We start from the raw sequence: 20,652 nt of genomic DNA on the forward strand, positions 1-20,652 counted from the left end.
TAGCACACTAACGAATTCTACATTTCATGCATAACACATTAATAAGACAACACGACAGGCGATTATACATGGTCCAGGGCCTCCGGTAGCCATCACGGCCCGCAGATGACCCCCCAGGGTACACTACAAAACAGAGACCCCGTCGGGTTTCTGCATTTTAATCTAGTAATGTCTATACAGCTTCTCCGGTCTGACAAAATGACTGGCGAGGCTAGGTTAAAGTGGGCGGGGAAAAGATATTAATATTAATGAGGATGCCACACGTGTCATGCTAAGAATGATGGGAGGATGTATAGATGGTATCTTATTTTCGTGCTCTATAGTCGGCGGAGATTCCTCAACTGCCTGGGCTTAGGCTGGGCTTCGAGTTAATGGATTAGTGTTTGAAAGAGGAAATCCGCTACCACCACGTTGGTTAAGCTTATTACTGATTAACTGTGAAGTGCTATTTATACCACAAACTGTATTCCTGTATCAAGTATTAAAGGCATAGTATCGCGGATTTGTTGTTGTTGTTGTTGTTTTTGTTGTTTTTTTGCTTTTGTTGTTTGTTTTGTTTTTTTGCCATTTCTTTTTAGATAATACTAGTTACCATAATCCGTTTCATAAACATTTTAAATGGCTAATGTTACTAAAAAAACCCCAGTTATTTGTAATTTTAAAATTTATTTTTCGCTACGTATCCACAATTATATATAAAACAAAATATCCATAACATATCTATGACAAATGAATAACGTGTTAAATAAAGTACTTTATAGGAAAAATTAATTGTACACATGTATATATATTTTACTTTTTAAAATTATATTTATTTTATTAGGGGGAGGGGGGGGGGGGGGCACTATACACACACTTCAGTCCATTAGGCCAAACGGCTTTTGAGTATATACATACTTGTGATATCATGCATATATGCATGTGTAATACGTCAACAATCCGTGCTACTGTGCTTTTAAAGAAAGAGATCATTGTTACAACAGGCCTAAGTTCAGCCAGCGAACGTTTCGCTAACTTTAGCGATCTATTTGATTGGTTCCCGACGTGGCCATTTGGTTTAACGTGAAGCGCATAAACCAGTTTAGCGAACGTTAGCCACAAGCGGTTGACTGAACTTACCCCCTGACCACCCCACGAATCCCATACCAGGATAACCTCGATAACCTAATCACTGAATTATCGAGACAGGTTTGTTTTTTTCATTCCTGCGGAAATCGTTATTACATGTTGTATCGTTTGAATGGACCTTAAGTTAGGTATTTCTGCAATCCCATTTTAATTTACATATTATTATTATTATTTTACATTTCTGTCGATTGCTCCTGTGCTGTCGAGTTGTAACACGTTGCAACTGGATAGTAAAACGCCAAACGAAAGAAAATATTATGAATTGCAATGTGTTACACTGGTTTTGTCACTTGTGACAGGTGTGCACTAATAAATGCTATTAATTTACTATTTCGTTACACGTGTATGTAGGAAATTATGGAAATATCTAGCGAAATAACATTATGTCTTTCAGGCAAAATAGGCTAATGGTGATAGTGAAATGGAATAATTGCCCCACTTATTAAAACCGAAACTAAATTACTAATATAAAGTGAGTAATAGAAAATCTGACCTAGAATGTGCCAGTTTGTTATTATTGTGTCTTTTGATAATGGAGCTATACGTCGCTACACGACAAACGGCACACATGTTTACGGTTTATCTTTTCTTCTGATTATTGATTTTGTTTCTGGATCAAAAGTCACATAGTTTTCGATAAATATTGTGCATATTTCTGGTTAAAATTTAAATTGTCTTGTTTAGAGTATTCATTTCGGAACACATGGTGTGTTTTTGGTCGTTCTAATAGCTATGAGAACTCAAGACTGTAACTTGATGTGGCCGTTTGTCGCGCGATTGAATGTTGATGATATTGGAGGAGGGGATGGGGGTAAATATATGTACTTTTTGGAAATATACCAAACAATAAAAGACACGCGAATTTTTAAAATATATTTTATCATGATAAAAATCAAGTCGGTAATAGACTGTCAATTATATTTTGTGTAAATAAAGAACTCGCTCTTGATGTCTTGTTTTGGTACATTTCTGCACTCCCGTCCAGTGTACAGCGCTCGCTCGATGCGCGGTCGGTGTGGGGTCGATCCCCATCGGTGGGCCCATTGGGCTATTTTTCGTTCCTGCCAGTGTACCACGACTGGTATATCAAAGGCTGTGGTGTGTACTACCCTGTCTGTGGGATGGTGCATATAAAAGATCCCTTGCTGCTAATCGAAAAAGAGTAGCCAATGAAGTGGAGACAGCGGGTTTCCTGTCTCAATTTCTGTGTGGTCCTTAACCATATGTCTGACGCCATATAACCGTAAATAAAATGTGATGAATGCGTCGTTAAATAAAACATTTCTTTCTTTCTTTCTTTCCCATAAATTATTCAATTGTTTGTTATTTCCTGTGGTTTTTCGCTTTGACTAAACCATTGTTGTTGGTTTATGCACTAAGTATTAATTTCATATATAATATATAACATTATAATACATGTAATTATATATTTCGTCAGTGGCAACAGTTAAATATTCACAAACATAATTTCATCGTCTCTAAACGTAATAAATATTATTTGTAATCTCACAAACACTTCAAACGTTCACCATTTAATTATTAGTTCAAAGGCGTTCGTTAAAAGATGTGTTGATTATTATTCAATATAACTGTATTCATCGAGATTTTTGAACACATTTGGGATTCCCTGCCTTAAACATTATAATCAGTAAACGTTTGGCGTCTTTACACTTTCAAATGGGTGCCGCAATCTAATTCAACTCATTACATGCCAATGTTCTCTAAACGTTCAGGCACACCGGTCATGGGCAAAGACACCAAAATCCCATGAAATCTGCTAAAGACAAGACTGATGGTAGTCGTTTGTTAAAAGCAATCTCCTTCCTCGTGACCCCACGGACATGCACGGAAACTTAATACGAAGAATAAAATCACATCTGTGCAAAAGACAGTGTTCAAAGTATGTTTCTCAGGAACACGAACTGGGCTGTTACTGTAGAGTCGTCTTTGACAGACATGTTAGACCACAAGGTCCTCCTGTCGATAGTCTGGACTCTCGACAGGAGATAGTCGCATTCCGACTGATCATGCTCTTTGAATTCTTGATGGCATGTCTCCATATTAGCCACCGAGCGTTATTGGTGTCAAGTCTTCAATTCTAGAAGTATTGTAGTTCTGAGATGACTTTCAGTACGATCTTTACTAAATGTTATTCGACCATAGTTCAGAATTCCACAAACTATGTCTAGAGGAATAGACTGATATATTAAAAATAACAATAATTAATGTGAAGTGGTGGATGTGTTTCAACCGTCTCATGCACTATAATGTTGCCCAATTTACTCCAAAAAAAAATGTTTTCTGCCAAATATTTGACCATAGATACATACAGTCATTAGATTTCCAATTCAGACTTCAACGTTGATATTACTTGGTATCTTCGTTTGGCAAGGCATAGGTCTAGATTTGTTTCGACAAAATGTCCAAAATATATTTTTGGTAATATTGTAAACTGCTAATTTAAGTCATTGTGACTGGCTGGTTCACATTTCGTGTTGATGGTACACGAATGATTAAGACGGCTTCAAAATCATTCTTGTTGATGTCAGTACCATTACTTATTCGGAATACACTAAATAATATTACAATTTCTTATCACAAGTGACGCCTTGTTTTAAAATCTTGAGAAACATGCGTTGTATTTCGCTTTCTCCGTCTGCTAGTGTTAGAAACCAGTACATTTGGCAAACTGGTCTAATATGTTTCGTGTGTTTTTTTAACAACATTAGCTTTATTTGAAGAATATTATACTGTAGCTGTTGACATAAATCAGACTTGGCAAGAATGCATCTTTTACCTGTCGCCTATTTTTACTGCACTGTGTGACGTCATATCCGTGTGCGTGATTCACTTACGTCACTGCAGCCTGTGAAGCTACATTCGCGTTTGATTCACTTACGATATCATTGCACTGTGACGTAGTATTCCCGTATTTGATTCAACCGTGATACAGCTGTAATATGATGTCATATTCTCATTGATTAACATAATTATAATTTATGATGTCACTGACGAACTGACGTCATATGCCATAAAATAATATTTATCACGTCCATCCAAAATCCTGACCAACCATTTGATAAAATTTTAAGTTAAAAGGTCTGTAAAAATCGGTAAGTCTCTGTATGACCTCGGGGTCAACATACGGGTGTCGCCTGCCCTTGCTTTTGCCCAAGCAATGGGGACGACCGCTTCCTTCCGGTTTCTTAAGGCAAGGGAAACCTCTCGAACCGTAGAGGTAGAAATGTTTGTCAGTGATAATCTGTTTCAATCCCAGAAACCTTTGCACCTTGGCCATCTCACCGGCCGGATTTGAAATGAGTTTCTCGCCGCTCACAAAATGGAACTGGCTCAGAGGGAAGTATCTCAGCCAGCGCTCCAGGTGTTTGGCGTACACGCCGATCTTCACCGCCCCCCACTTCGTGTCCACCAGGCGCGTGGTATTGTCAATGAACGCCCTCTGTTCGAAAGACTTGATGTACGGTCGTTTCGAAAACGACTGGGTGTAGTCCGATATTGCACGAGTTACGGGATTCCGGACAACGACGATGAGTTTCATGACACGTGACATGTTGAAGATCCTCTTCGGAACTTCCCGTGTGACGAAGTAACTCGGGGTTTTCTCCACCGTCATCTGGCCTTCGATGGTGGACGGCATCTGTTTTCTGAAACGAGAAAAATATCGTGGTCTTATTAAATGCTAATGATCGTAATAAAACATAATATTCATGATGGTTTGTTTTGGGGTTTTTTTGTTTGTTTGTTGGGGTTTTTAAAAAAAAAAGTTTTTTTTTTTAATTTTTTTTTTTTGTTGGGGGGGGGGGGGATTTATTTATTATATATATATAACAGTATATCTGTATGTAATATCTATATATTGCATGTAATTCAGGTTTCACTAGTACATACATAGATATCAAGGCACGGGCACAGGGAATAAAAATAATTGTTGACCTCACAAATTATCTCATGCCAATTCTGGAACCAAATCTATGGCACCGAATCGCCCGCATTGTTCAGATCACAGCGATAACCATTTGGCCACCGAGACATTCTTGAAAGGAATATTCAGTTAGCCGATGGTATACAAGGGGCCAACAAACCACGTGGTCGGCCCGTAACATACATGAATGCATGTTTGTAGGTATGATATCCGTGTATGCATGTGTATCATATGCATTCATGCGTTCGGGCATATGTACCTGTCTTAAGATCTGGGACAGCAAAATTATGAAGATGATATTAATATAATGCCATGTGTTAGTATTGTAGGAGTATACTTGTAACAGAAAAATCCACTTCCACTGACGGGATTCGAACCAGATACCCACAGTACAGCGCTTTACCAAGTGAGCTAATAGGAAAATTCCCACCAGCTAGTGCCATTAGGAGCACTTTATACCAACACTACTGCATATTTTATGCTATGTTTCGTCTTGACATTTTGAGGAGATATCATAGGGACATCTCATTTTAATATTGCAGAAGAAAATTGGAATAATATATATTTGGATATCGTGGGAAATTCAAACCTGGTGTACAATATGCGTTAGATAATAAAATAACATCAAAGGGCAAACTACACAGAATGCTAGCTGTTGCGTTAAAGTTACTCAACAGACGCCAAACAATCGAGATGAAATCCAGTACGTGCCAGACAGGCCAGATTAGACGAAATGCCAAAATCCACCAGAATGCGAGTCAAGTATTAGCGCTCCTGGTTCAAAGCGCGGCATAGATCCACGCACACACACACACCAGCAATCACTCTCCCTTTCGGCAACAACTCCACTCAGCCGTCTCAAAACAACTTGATCTCCGTCGAGATCCCGCTTAAACCCCCATTCTCGTATAGCGTTCAACACGCTAACGGCCGAACGTCAGTCTTCAATAGACTGATCATCCCAAAACCGATTCGCATGTTTTCTTGACCATTGGCTCTATTCAGCGTCGTTCAAAAAAGTTTTAAAAACCACCCAAAACCCAGCTGGAAGCCAGTCTTGATAAACCGATCACCTCAAAACTGATTCGCATGTCTTCTTGACCATTGACTTTATTCAGCGTCGTTAAAAAAGTAAAACATTAACAGCTGGAAGCCAGTCTTCGATAAACCGAACCGGCCTCGGTGGCGTCGTGGTAAGCCATCGGTCTACAGGCTGGTAGGTACTGGGTTCGGATCCCAGTCGAGGCATGGGATTTTTAATCCAGATACCGACTCCAAACCCTGAGTGAGTGCTCCGCAAGGCTCAATGGGTAGGCGTAAACCACTTGCACCGACCAGTGATCCATAACTGGTTCAACAAAGGCCATGGTTTGTGCTATCCTGCCTGTGGGAAACGCAAATAAAAGATCCCTTGCTGCTAATCGGAAGAGTAGCCCATGTAGTGGCGACAGCGGGTTTCCTCTCAAAATCTGTGTGGTCCTTAACCATATGTCTGACGCCATATAACCGTAAATAAAATGTGTTGAGTGCGTCGTTAAATAAAAAACAAAAAACAAAAAAAACACACAACATCGATAAACTGATCACCTCGAAATTGATTCTCTTATCCTCCTGACCATTGGCTATATTCAGTGTCGTTAAAATAAATAATAACTAACAGCTGGATGCTAGTCTGCGATAGACCGATCACCCAAAGAAAATTCGCCTGTGTCACACGCGGTTCCACGCTCGTTCCGTTAACAGCTGGACCCCAGTCCTCCATAGACAGATCACCCAAACCAATCCGCCTTATTCTCTTGACAATCGGCTCCACTTGCTGCCACTTTGCCGAGGCCAACTAAGGGAAGACGATCAATAACCTGGCCACTTAATTACGCCAAGTAGATCAGTGAAACGGGCCACGCTCAGATAATGGCGACCTGCTCCAAGCTTAGCTCAGCTTATGCGGGATTTTTGGCTTATGGTCCGGATTATGTGGCAGGACGCAATAAGTGTTGCGCAAAGTGCGATTTAACGACAGTGCAAACTATTTCAAAATAACAAATGGAAATCTTTCACCGTCAGTTTTCTTTGGCATGCTACTAGTATTTGAATAACAATATAATTTCCATCCCACCACCATTGGATTTCGTCCAAAGCTGGGCAAATATTGAGATTTTTTTCATTATTATCATCTTCAAGTTTGCGATTTTCTATAGGTGTTGTTTTGAACTAGAATGTACTCGTGAAACAAAATTTAATGCAGTTTCGTTCTAGGCGCTCTCCACCACACAATTTATCCGTTAAAATATTAATGTTTGTTCTACGACATCACCGCAGATCATTCTAATCGGCGGCTGTTAGATGTCTAACGTAATTATGGTTGTTGTCACCTTTATTGCAAATAATAAGATATGTACGCAATTGCTGCCACATAAGCTACTGTTGCCGATTAGCAGCGAGGGTTCTGTTATAGATGCCAAGGCATTTGAGACACAATTTTTGGACGCGTATCTAGGCCAAAATTCAACATACCACGCAAGGCACGAGGTTCCGTCAAAAGTGAAGAGGGTACTGGAAAGATGCATTGTATAAAAATAAGTTTGTATTGATACAGGTTTTCATTAGTTCGCTTCTTCCGTGACAAATTCAATTATTACTTGCCGTGAATGCAATTAATTAGGACTGACATAAAGTAGCGGGTTTTACTTTATGACTGTATGTCAAGAGTTACAAATGTTTGATATCCAATATCTGATGATTCATTATTAATCAATGTGCACTGGTGGTGTTGTATAAGAGAATGTCCGAGTAACTCTTCATTCGTGAAATATAATGGAGATGAGGCCCATTATTTTGCAGGAATGGAGAGTTACGAGGATATTCCCCTACTTAAAATACACCAATAAAAAGATTATGTGTTAAATATGTAAGTATAGATTTTAACGTTAGTGGTTCTGGAGGGTTGTTTTTTTTTGTATCCATTACTGAAATGTAATGGACAGATTTTCAATGGTTTAACAGTGCAGGTGTATTTTAATGTTAAATAAAACAGATGAGGGCTCTATCGCCGAGTTACGTCCATTTACAAAGACAAAGAGGAGAAACAAAGGAAAATATGATGATAGCTGCTACCGGGAATATACACACACTGTTACATATATGCATACACATTGCAATAATTATGACATGAAAGGTTTTTTTTAAGTATGTAGCAAACCAGGGCCGTACATAGCGTGGTATAAATAATACCCACGAAACATTATGGAATTGTAACTACGCACACGCGCGCATATACATATACATATACATAAACAGGTATAAATGTTATCGACCACTCTCCCCCGCATCTGTGTCTGTGTCTCTGTCTCTCTCTCTCTCTCTCTCTCTTGTCTGTCTGTCTGTCTGTCTGTCTGTCTGTCTGTCTGTCTGTCTGTCTGTCTGTCTCTCTCTCTCTCTCTCTCTCTCTCTCTCTCTCTCTCTCTCTCTCTCTCTGTCTTGTCTCTCTCTCTCTCTCTCTCTCTCTCTCTCTCTCTCTCTCTGTCTCTCTCTCTGTCTTCTGTCTCTCTCTCTCTCTCTCTCCCTCCCCTCCCCCTCTCTCTCTCTCTCTCTCTCTCTCTCTCTCTCTCTCGAACACGAACATACACACACACACACACACAGGTATAATAAATGCTACCGCCCCCCCCCCCCTCACATACACAGACACAAACAGGTATAAATGCTACCGCCCACATACTAGGAAATTATAAACGCACGCACGCACACACACACACACACACACACACACACACACACACACACACACACACAAATACTCTCGTGGTATCACAAGTGGTTATTCTGTAATTTGTACACAAAGGACTAGATTGTTTGGGAGGCTGGAATAACTCTCAGTTAAAAGTTATATACTCTCGACAACAAAGCCCACCAAACCATGTGCATGGAAACGGGAGGCAATTTGGTTCGAATCCAGCAGCGATGCGACCTACTTGGGCGCTGGCTTCATTGAAATCTGCGGTCTGACTAAGGTGAATTCGCCACAGGCCGTCTACATATCGGTTCATTCCACCTATTTACTCGGTAATAAACAATAACAGCTTCACAGTGTCACACAGTTTAGAAATTATGCTTGAACTGGTATGACCTGATCTTGCTCCGGTCTATTCCTAAATTGTAATATCCCATGTTGCAAGGCCCAAATTAGAATAACACTCTTTACTATTAGTAGTAGTAGTATTATAATAATTTTCCCTTGGGAATTAAAAACATATCCGTCGATCAGTTGATAAGTGTTTACATCCAACAAACGTTCAGGTACGCCTGTCTTGGGCCTCCTGTTCGAGCAGTCGATCAGTTGATGAATGCTTACATCGATCCATAAAGCGTTCAAGTACGTCTATCGTGGGTACCATGTTTGAGCAGTCGATCAGTTGTTAAAAGCTTACATCCAACAAATTTAAGTTCATGTACGCCTATCTTGGGTATCCTGCTCGAGCAGTTAATAATTGGTTACATCCACCAAAAGTTCAAGTACGCCTATTTTGGGCATCATGTCAGAGTTCCTCTGAAAAACATATTCGGCGACATAACGCCATGTTTGTTTTCATCGGCGTTGGCTTGTGGTCGTGTTTTTGTGTGATTTATCTGAGTGACAAATAAATCAAACTTCTAGTGTGTCTCAAAGCATAGAGTCAACAATACAATATATTAAATATTGGCATAGAACTTAACACACACACACAAAAACAACCCTGGTTAGAGATCGTTTAACAGTTTTCTCGTGACAGATGTGAGACTTCATCATACAAGTACGTGAATGTCCATTAAATACGAATTGTTAATACTGTAGATCGGGGATTTTTAATTAATATATTTATTTATTTATTATTATTTTTTTTTATTATTATTATTTTTTTTTTTTTGAAAACCCACATATTATTAACTGTTTATATTTAAGGTCCCTTTCTGATGCAGTGCCAAAAAAGTTTCCACCATCCTCAATCTAATTAAAATTAGCTCTGCTATTACACGTGGATCTAACAGCAGCCCGTTGAAGCTAATGTCCAGTTACCTTTCATTCGACGAATCAAAACCTTACTTGCAAAATCATGCCAGTGATTTCAAAAGAATTTAAAAACATTCGGGATTATGGCGAGGGTATACGAAATGATTCGGGCGAATTACGAAGTATGCCGGAAACTAATTGCAATATAAAATTTTATATAAAATTAGTTTCAAGACGAAAAGAAACCCCGTGCCATAAAATCTGTTTATACTAGTATACAATCCAGAGTTTATTACTACACTTTCCCCACTGTTTTTTCAATGTTGAAATAGACCAACAAGTTCGCTTATTGCATAAATAGTCTCGCCCGGTATTTTTAGAATTTGTATGCTCCCGAATAACGCTATAAAAGGCGAAGTGTAATTGGTCGATATTTAAATTGTTATTTATAGACGAACTATCACCTGGACATGGGAGCCCATGCAATGCTGTTAAATCTACTGGTAGACCCAGTAGAGCTAATTTTAATCAGATTGCACCATCCTACCCCACCACCATTATACTGGTTTCTCCGTCTCAATACCACCTGTTCACCAAATCAGTCCGTTTTGCCACTTCGGCGTTTAATATTCACTCACAAACACTGTTCTATCAACCTGAGTTCATATTTGCTCTTTGTTTCCTGATTCTTCTTCAACAACTGTCACTGTTTATTTGCTCTGTGATATCTATGCACACAAGACGTATTTTCGTACGGGTCCTGTTTATCGGACAAAGCAGACGCCTCTTATCTGTTGCAAACGTCTTGTGCGGCGGTAGATAGGCTACGCTACAAAAATCCATAACTTAGTCGCGTTCGTCGAAATACAAACTGAAAGGTATAGATGTTAAAAGCTCCAAAGTCTTATCGAGTTTCGGATCTAGTGTGCACGTTTATATGTTTAATTTCGCGCCCGCTTAACGTCGAGTGCTGCCACATAGTTGGCATGGGATGTGTTGTGTTTGTTTTAAAGACGTCTTAAATTTGGCTGTCGCGGAATCGATTAACCTGCAACAAGTGGTCGATTGCTCACTGGTTACCCCTATAGTTTTTGACCGGTAGATCCTGAGTTAGTATACCAGTAGAGGCTCAAACTCGGGGAACTTGTACTCACTAACCATTATGAGGTGTCGCTAAATATGCATTCATTCACTCATTAAAACAAATTCTCGGACAAGACAGCACAAATTGTAGACCAGTGGTTTCTACAACATAATAAGCGATTAAGCAAGAAAATGGAAAATAACAGTGACATGCGAGAGAGAGAGAGAGAGAGAGAGAGAGAGAGAGAGAGAGAGAGAGAGAGAGAGAGAGAGAGAGAGAGAAGAAAGAGAGAGAGATAGGGGGGGGGAGGGAGAGGGAGAGGAGGAAGGGAAGGAGATTGGGGTGAGTAAGAATCTAAATATAGAGGGCAATCTGATTAAAATTAGCTCTACTGGGTCTAGCCAGTAGATCTAACAGCATTGCGTGGACTCCCATGTTCAGGTGACATTTCATCTATAAATAACAATTTAAATATCGACCAATTACACTTCGCCTTTTATAGCGTTATTCGGGAGCATACAAATTCTGAAAATATCGGGCGAAACTATTTTTGCAATAGGCGAACTTGTTGGTCTATTTCAACATTGAAAAAAACTGGGGGGAAAGTGCAGTAATAAACTTTGGATTGTATACTAGTATAAAAAGATTTTATGGCTATACCATCACGGTTTATTTTTTCGTCTTGAAACGAATTTTATATAAAATTTTATATTGCAATTAGTTTCCGGCATACTTCGTAATTCATATACCCTCGGCATAATCCCGAATGTTTTCAAATTCTTTTCAAATCACTGGCACGATTTTGCAAGTAAGGTTTTTATTGGTCGAATGAAAGGTCAACTGGACATGAGCTCCAACGGGCTGCTGTTAGATCCACATGTAATAGTGGAGATAATTTAAAATAATTGATATAGAGGGGTGAGTAAGAATCTAGATTTGCATAGTCTATTTACCTATTCGGTGATCTGTTGAAATTCGGCTAAGGAGACATTTGCAAAAGCCTTAAAAACCGACCTATTAAATATCGGGGTCTTACCGTGCCATGGCCTACCTAGCCTATATCTCAATCCAGCCCTAATTCTGCAGTGTCAAGAACCAATAATTCCGTTTTCTTTCATAAAAAAAAAAAAAAAAAAAATCGAAAAACATAACCGTAAGTTGGCCAGAGAGAGCTAGATTTCCACCTACACGTTGACACACAGAGAGATGAAAATCTAACTCCTGGACAAAGTCGGCGATATTTGGCGGCCTTCGGATAAATCCACGGCACGTGTCCCCACACAGGTGGAAACACTTCCTTCAAACCCGAAAGAGCTCCAACAAGGAAAGATAATCCGACATAATCCAGCGCTTCTCGATGATAAACAAAGCCACGCCAAAACTGCCGCATCTCTCGGCAGAGGACCAAAGGCTTGTAGCGACGTGTACTTATCCGAATTTGAATTTCAAATTGGAGTCAGGACTTTCAAAGAACCCCTGACTCTCGGTTACATTAGTAGTTCTCGCAGGCATTAGCAAAATGACTTCCCGGTACCTTGTATTTACCGGTGTGAACGGAATACAAGTCCTTAGGAAAACAAGTTCTCGAAAAACCAAAACCAGCCACATACAAATAAAGCAGATATGCAAGTCCGGGTTGAACTACGTTTCCTAAAGAATGGTGGTCCGTTATTGTGGAGGTCCGTCAGGACTTTTCGTCCTAGGAACGGAGGTCTATAAAACCTCAGTTCCTGCGGACTTGCATTGCTTTTACACAAGCACACCAATACATCGCTATATTGAGAGTGCTTGAGAATGAATTCTGGGTGCAGTTAAAGAGGAAAACGTGTAATGTATATCGGGAGTTGACCGATATTTCCGGGAACTTTTTTGTACACAATTGTAAATACTCAGATTGTGCAGTTGTCTTATAAGTTATATAATATATATGAGAGAGAAAGAGAGAGACAGACAGAAAGAGAGACTCAGAGAGACTCAGAGAGAGAGAGAGAGAGAGAGAGAGAGAGAGAGAGAGAGAGAGAGAGAGAGAGAGAGAGAGAGAGAGAGAGAGAGAGAGAGAGAGAGAGAATGAGGAACAGAAGGGAAGTGTTAAAGGAAAATCAGGAAGAGTTTGAGTAAACAATCGACACAGAACTGAATCACAAATAACAACCTATGCAACAACTGGAGTCTTTAAGATATGTGATCTCAAATGGGTTTTTCACCCAAAGGTGTTATTTAATGCATCCTCACACAATGAAAGGCGATACTTTTTACTTCTGGGTGGAATGGTCTAACATTTTGTAGCCGTGAGGCGCATATTATCACCCAGGCAGCTGCTTAGCCTATAGGTGTGCCAACTGGTGTCCTGCCTGGTAATTACCGCCCTTTAAAAATGGCCACAACCGTCAATTGTATCGCGTGTATTTGTACCTGCAGGGCAGCCGTATCATGGTGTAATCTTGCAGTTTTCAACAAAACCAAAACTACACAGTCAACTGCGATAATTATGTAGTGAAACTGGGTGAAAGCATTAACTTAAGTAGATGCGTTTTGAAAGGGAAAAAAAAAGTAAATTACAGAAGTTACTGGAATCGAAACTAGGAATGCTTTTAAATAATTCACCCATCGTACATAATTCATTGTTCAAGATACTGATTTTCTTATACATTAGTTAAAATACAAAAAGTATAACAACCGCTATGAAAGGAATAATATTAGTTGCATTTGCAATGAGATAGAAGAAGTTAATAATCAATTGCTCTCTCTCTCTCTCTCTCTCTCTCTCTCTCTCTCTCTCTCTCTCTCTCTCTCTCTCTCTCTCTCTCTCTCTCTCTCTCTCTCTCTCTGTCGCTCTCTCTTATATTTTAAGTAGTACATATTTTATAAAGACATATTTACATTAAACTGAACCGAGTTATAAATAGTGTTTATTGACAGTACTTATTTAAAACCATATAACAAAAAAATGTACTTATAGCGACTCAATAGAGGCATGTTTACAATATACTAAACTGTACACAGGTTTGGCCGAGTTTGTGTGAACCAAAAGGAAAGAAAAAAGCCTAATATAATCGCTAGCTAAAACAAGATATGCTCCATTTAGTTAATATTATTAAACCGCAGCATGCCACAGCAGACCTTGACTGCTTGGGGTCGGCCTTAATCGCTTCTATCAAGTTATAAACCTAAATATGTTTTATAATTGATTCCGTGTGCACCTGAATGGAGGGGCGTAGCAACCAGGCGTGTTTTCTGAAAACTGCACCAGGCGTCACTGAGGTAATCCCGTGCAGACGTGGTGCAAATTCTCTCCAACTGTCGTCTGCAACAATTACTCAGCTTTGTGCCGTCTGATCGGAGTTCCATTATTCTCAGAATCCACCTTTTGAGAGAGGGAGAGAGAGACAAAGACGGACAGAGAGGGAAAGAAATAGATGAAGAGGAAGAGAGAGAGAGAGAGAGAGAGAGAGAGAGAGAGAGAGAGAGAGAGAGAGAGAGAGAGAGAGAGAGAGAGAGAGAGAGAGAGAGAGAGAGAGGAGAGAGGGAGAGAGAGAGAGAGAGAGAGAGAGAGAGAGAGGGAGAGAGAGAGGGAGACAGGGGGACATAAAGAGCGACATAGTGAGAGAGAGGGGTGTGTGTGTGAGAGAGAGAGAGAGAGAGAGAGAGAGAGAGAGAGAGAGAGAGAGAGAGAGAGAGAGAGAGAGAGAGAGAGAGAGAAAGAGACACACAGAGAGAGAGAACAATATATAATTCGTGGATTCCGAGAAAGCGACAAAGGATTTTTATATGCACTTTCCCCATACGCAGCACAGTACATACCACGGGCTCTGCTTTGCACGGAGGGAAACCTCGGGTCCATCGACAGCGTTGATTTATGACTACATATCAATAATTTAATAATATACCAAGTCATCATCGAGAACAATTGGTATATGACGTGTTTGTAGGTGATGGTATACAATATATTTCAAGACAAATTACGTATTTTTAGGCAATATTTTGTTGGTCCACTAAGAAGGTCAACTTGTTTGTGTGACCATGCCTTTAAACTATCAGTATACTACACTACAAAAGAAACGCGAATGTAATTTTCAGCGGTATTTTTTTTTTTTTTTTTTTAAAGAAGGGATTAACACTTAATGATAATCAGCTTGATATACAGTTCATCATTTAACAGAATTGGGTGTTTGTAAACAAGGAAACGGGTTTGTTGTGTGAGTGTGTGTGTGTGTGGGGGGGGGTGGTTCTGTTTTGGTTTCGGGTGTTTAGTGGAGGTTGTTATTGTTTTTTGGTGTTCAGTTTTTTGTTGTTTTTGTGTGTGTTTTTTTTTTTTTTTTTTTTGGGGGGGGGGGGGTCAGTTTGAGGGGTTATTGTCTTTTTTGTGGGGGGAGTTGGGGATGATTGTGGGAATTGTTTTTTTTCTTTTCTTGTTGTTATTGTGTTATTGTTGTTTGTTTGGTTGTTTGAGTGGGTTTTTCTATTTTAGTGTTCAGTATATATTCTGATTAATGACCATTAACATTTCAGCAATTTCAAGTAGACACTATATTCAGAGTAGCGAGTGCAACTCGTTAAGCCTGACATACTTAAAATGACTGCGAGTTAACACAGCGTCGTGTAGCGCGTGCAAATGCACATGCATGAGGTACGTTCAATTAAGCTTAATTCAAAAACAAATAAATATACATGTACAGTTAGTGTAGGACTCGGAAAGCCCCGTGACAGGCCATAAAGAAGGCTCGTTTCTGGAGGAGAATTATCACGTGTAGCAATGCAGAACTAATTAATTAAGTCAACACCAAATGTCGTGACTGACCACGAAAGACAAGTGGCCACCGACCAAGGCTCCGGAAAATCGATAGACTCAAAAGCACGCAGGTGTCGAGTAAAACTCTGTGGTTGTGAAATTATTTTTGCTGGTAGGTAGGTAGGTGGGTAGGTGGGTAGGTGGGTAGGTAGGTAGATAGGTAGGTAATAATTATAGGGTCTTTCCCAAACAGGGCACTTTTAAGAATAAAAGGAAAACTTTTCAATATTTGTATAGAAGAGAGGGCGACGGTCTCATTGTCTCTCCCTAGAAAGAAATGTTTCATTTAACGACGCACTCAACACATTTTATTTACGGTTATACGGCGTCAGACATATGGTTAAGGACCACACAGATTTTGAGAGGAAACCCGCTGTCGCCACTACATGGGCTACTCTTTCCGATTAGCAGTAAGGGATCTTTTATTTGCGCTTCCCACAGGCAGGGTAGCACAAACCATGGCCTTTGTTGAACCAGTTATGGATCACTGGTCGGTACAAGTGGTTTACACCTACCCATTGAGCCTTGCGGAGCACTCACTCAGGGTTTGGAGTCGGTATCTGGATTAAAAATCCCATGCCTCGACTGGGATCCGAAGCCAGTACCTGCCAGCCTGTAGACCGATGGCCTAACCACTACGCCACCGAGGCCGGTGTCTCTCCCTAGATACAGCCCAACCAACGTTAGACGTAATTTTCAACAGAGGCGGAATTAGGTGCGGCTACCTAGGAGTGGCTAACCTTGGGTAGCAAACTGCACCGTGGTAGTTGACTAACATCGTTTCTGTTGCCTTTGGCTTAATATTTAATACCAGCATTCTAGTAGCACGTATCCCATATTCACTCCCTCACTTTCATAAAATACTAGACCCTCCCTCCGCTTCCTTTCCATGGTTTTAAACTTACATGCACCAAAATCTGGTTAGCAATTTTACGATTTTTGTATGGAAATATTCAGTAAATTGGAACAAAATAAAGCCTCATTAGGCAAAATTTTATCAAATATATTCGTCAAATGCAGCTTCAAATCTTATACAATGGTTACGTGGTGAAGAAAGGTTAAACTACGCATTTCTCGGAATTACATTTTGACATTTTATATTGATTTTCTACAGCATGGCACTATAACACATAAATACAAAATATCCAACCCCAAAACAGCATAGAATGTTGCACAAATACATTTCCATTATCGCTGATATAACGTGGGTCTTGTTTTGGAACTCGTACATCGAGATTTTCCGTAGATAAAACGACCAAACGTGCCTGGGGGATAAGTTCCGCTTTTTTCAAGGGGATAACTGGGATTATGTGTGAGCTTGATCCCTAATCCACAACCCATTAGTTTTACAATCCAATCAATATTGCATCTAACCACCCAGACTAAGGGGCCGGTTTGCGGCTCTTCGCGGTGTAACGTGGGTCATGTCTATGTGGAAACGCCAGTGTCAGAAATAGCCGTGTTTCTAATCCTGGTGTGTCCTTGAAATAACACCGTACATTTGTATGCAGCTAAAACGTGTCGGTCGGGCTAACAAATGGATTGGAACCGGTTACACTGTGAATAATTTAGTACAGACAACAGTCCCGCCGATAAAACTGGCAATGTGATCATGAACGTTACAGTTAGTTTTGTTTAACTACACCACTAGAGCACATTGATTAATTGATCATCAGCTACTGGTTGCCAAATGTTTGGTCAATCTGGACCCATATTCACAAAAAGGTGTAAATTTACATCTACAACTAGCACTTACGTCTGCCGTAGATTTACGTTTACGTGCAAGAAGCACCTTATTCTCAAAGACGGTCGTAAATGTAACTTAGTTGGACGTAAATCTACGATTTAACACTCTCACTGGAGTAATTAATAAGAATACATTAGAAACGATGGCTGCAGGGTCAATAACAAATGCGCAAAACGCAATTTTGTTTGTCGTCTGCTAACAATAACATCGAAAACAGTGAACCATGGCATTTTGGTATTGGTGGGGTTCTGCGTTTTGGTACGAACTTGAGGACATTTCTTAAAAAGGAAAAGATAACTCAGGAGAAATTGGCCGAGTCGAAAAATCCGTCCCAACCAATAAAAATATGTTCAATCCGTGGGCGTTCGCCATGCTAACTGCTTCATTTATTGGAAATGCTGCTAGTTTCCGTAAATAATAGTAAATAACGGCGATCGTGCTTGATTTATTATATATATACAACTTACGTGCAGCGTTAGTTGCAACCTGAGGCACTCTTATATTTACGTCCAACTTTACACGTAACTTACGTTTTCGTTGTTTCGTGAATAGCTCTTCAGTCGTAGATTTACGTTTACGTGTAAAACTAGGTTTACGATGTTTTGTGAATATGGGTCCTGATGCGCAGTCTTCAGAGTTGATACACCAGTTGTGGAGCATAGAAAGCACACTACCACTGATCTACATCTTGCACTAATATTTGAATATGTCGTTCCCAATTAATATCGTGTTATAAAATACGTCCCAAATCAAGTCTCTTCATAGTACCTAAAGCCTCAAAAACAGTTTGTTTTGCTTAACACTGGAGCACATTTTCCCTAATGCAACAAGGGACCTTCTATATGCACTTTCCCAAAGACAGGAAAGCACATACCATGGCCTTTGTCCAGTTGTGGTGCAGTGGTTGGAACGAGAAAAAAAACCAATCAATTGAATGGATCCACCAAAGTGGTTCGATCCTGTGACACAAGCACCTCAAGCGAGCACTCAACCGACCTAGCTAAATCCCGACCCACATAGTGTCAGAGATTTAAACATATAAAATAAGTTTGTATCTAACTCCATTTAAACTTGTTTTATGTAATATGATCTCCGACTCCAAATTTAGACCCGTGCTCACGTTCTAAAAGTTTAACAATTTACTTGGTCATATCGGAACTATGGAACCCGATCTCTCCGATCTGGGCTGCTGGTGCTCTCTTGCACTTGCCAGCGTGGGCGGTCCCTTCCAATCCACCCCCACCCCCCCAATACCCTTTCCTGTCCTGGACGGAGGAGCCGGACCAGACCGACATATGCGCCCATGACAAGCGTGCGCGACCACAGCTTGTTCTGAATGTGCACGTAAAACCATATGACCTGACCTGACCTGACCTGACCTTATCTGGAGTAGATATTAACCTGACCAACTATTTAAATGACTAAACCCGAGCTGTCACGAAATGCATTATTTAACATTACAGGACAAACACACACAAAAAAAGTTTTATTTTGTCAACCATGTCAACCTAAGTGCGGTGGGGGATCTGTTTTATACTAGGCGGTAAACCGGCTGGCAAACACTACACGTGGACTAATTTACAACAGACTTCCTGCTTTTATAGAAGAATTCCTTTTAAAAGTGTTTTCTTTTATCGCAAGGTTTAGGCGGTGCAGAAACCTTGGTGTCATAACATGGACAGCTTGCTCGAATGATACACGCCACACCAGCTATTCCTCATTGTGTGGGCAAGGGTGGGGCCAGGGGCGAATCCAGGATTTTGTAATGGAGAGGTGGAGGGGGGGGGGGGGTCACAACAATTCTAAAACGGGCAATTTGAGAATGTCGAAAGAAAATAAGCCTAGATCCCAAAGGTAGCAAGATCTGGCCCCGTGCTTATAAACCTTAAAGTTCAGACTTTAACGTCGTGGCAACGACATTCAAATAGCATTACGTTAAAGTCTGGACTTTGTTAAAGTCTAGACTTTAAGTTTTATAAGCACGGGCCCTGTAAGAGGGTTCGGTCCCAGGGCCCCGTTCCACAAAATGATCTAAGCGCTAAGATCACCTTAAGTGCATATGTTAGGTGTGCAGTTACGGTGATGTTAGGGCTAAGATCACCTTAAGTGCATATGTTAGGTGTGCAGTTACGGTGATGTTAGGGCTAAGATCACCTTAAGTGCATATGTTAGGTGTGCAGTTACGGTGATGTTAGGGCTAAGATCACCTTAAGTGCATATGTTAGGTATGCAGTTACGGTGATGTTAGGGCTAAGATCGCTTTGTGGAACGGGGCCCAGGAAAATAGTGAAATAAAGATGGGGTGTAGACGGGTTAAAAGTCAGGGGAAATAATTATTTGTTTTTCTTTTAAAAAGTTAAAGTTTGTTTTGTTTAACGACACCACTAGAGCACATTGATTTATTAATCATCGGCTATTGGATGTCAAATTTGGTATTTTTGACATATAGTCTTAGAGAGGAAACCCGCTACATTTTTTCCATTAGTAGCAAAGAATCTTTTATATGCACTATCCCACAGACAGAATAGCATATACCACGGCCTTTGATATACCAGTCGTGGTGCACACTGCACTGGCTATAGCCCAGTAGGCTTTTAAACAGAACCAAGCATATAAAGAAAAAATGGATTCGTTCAAATATCTAAGAAGATCACCAAGAGAAATTTATTTTGATCATAGCTCATGTAATACCGTATTTATTTATTTTATTTTATTTATTTATTTATTTATTTATTTATTTATTTATTTATTTATTTATTTATTCATTCATTCATTCATTCATTCATTCATTCATTCATTCACTCCAATTTATTTTCGTTCTTATATCGAATTAATATTCAAGCACGCTGTCCTGGGCAGACATTTAAGCTTTCTGTGTTGTTAGTCATTAGTTGTTTGTGAGACAGAGGTCAGTGTAGTGGTCTTACCCCTTCCCACTGTGACATTAAAACTCGCTCTGGATTGGATCCGGTAC

The 20,652-nt window shown here is 40.0% G+C and overlaps 1 protein-coding gene across 1 annotated transcript in view; it reads right to left on the bottom strand.

Annotated features, from left to right (window-relative positions):
* Positions 1 to 2,540: 2,540 nt before the first annotated feature.
* The window catches only part of LOC121379941 (heparan sulfate glucosamine 3-O-sulfotransferase 6-like), a 42,742-nt gene continuing 24,630 nt past the window's right edge, over positions 2,541 to 20,652 (bottom strand). Inside the window, exon 2 of the mRNA XM_041508631.1 lies at positions 2,541 to 4,793. Within this exon, the coding sequence (XP_041364565.1) occupies positions 4,175 to 4,793 (619 nt within the window). The 3' untranslated portion in view covers positions 2,541 to 4,174. The remainder of the gene's footprint in view (positions 4,794 to 20,652) is intronic.

Source organism: Gigantopelta aegis, chromosome 8, assembly GCF_016097555.1.
Source record: "Gigantopelta aegis isolate Gae_Host chromosome 8, Gae_host_genome, whole genome shotgun sequence".
Taxonomy (NCBI): Eukaryota; Metazoa; Mollusca; class Gastropoda; order Neomphalida; family Peltospiridae; genus Gigantopelta; species Gigantopelta aegis.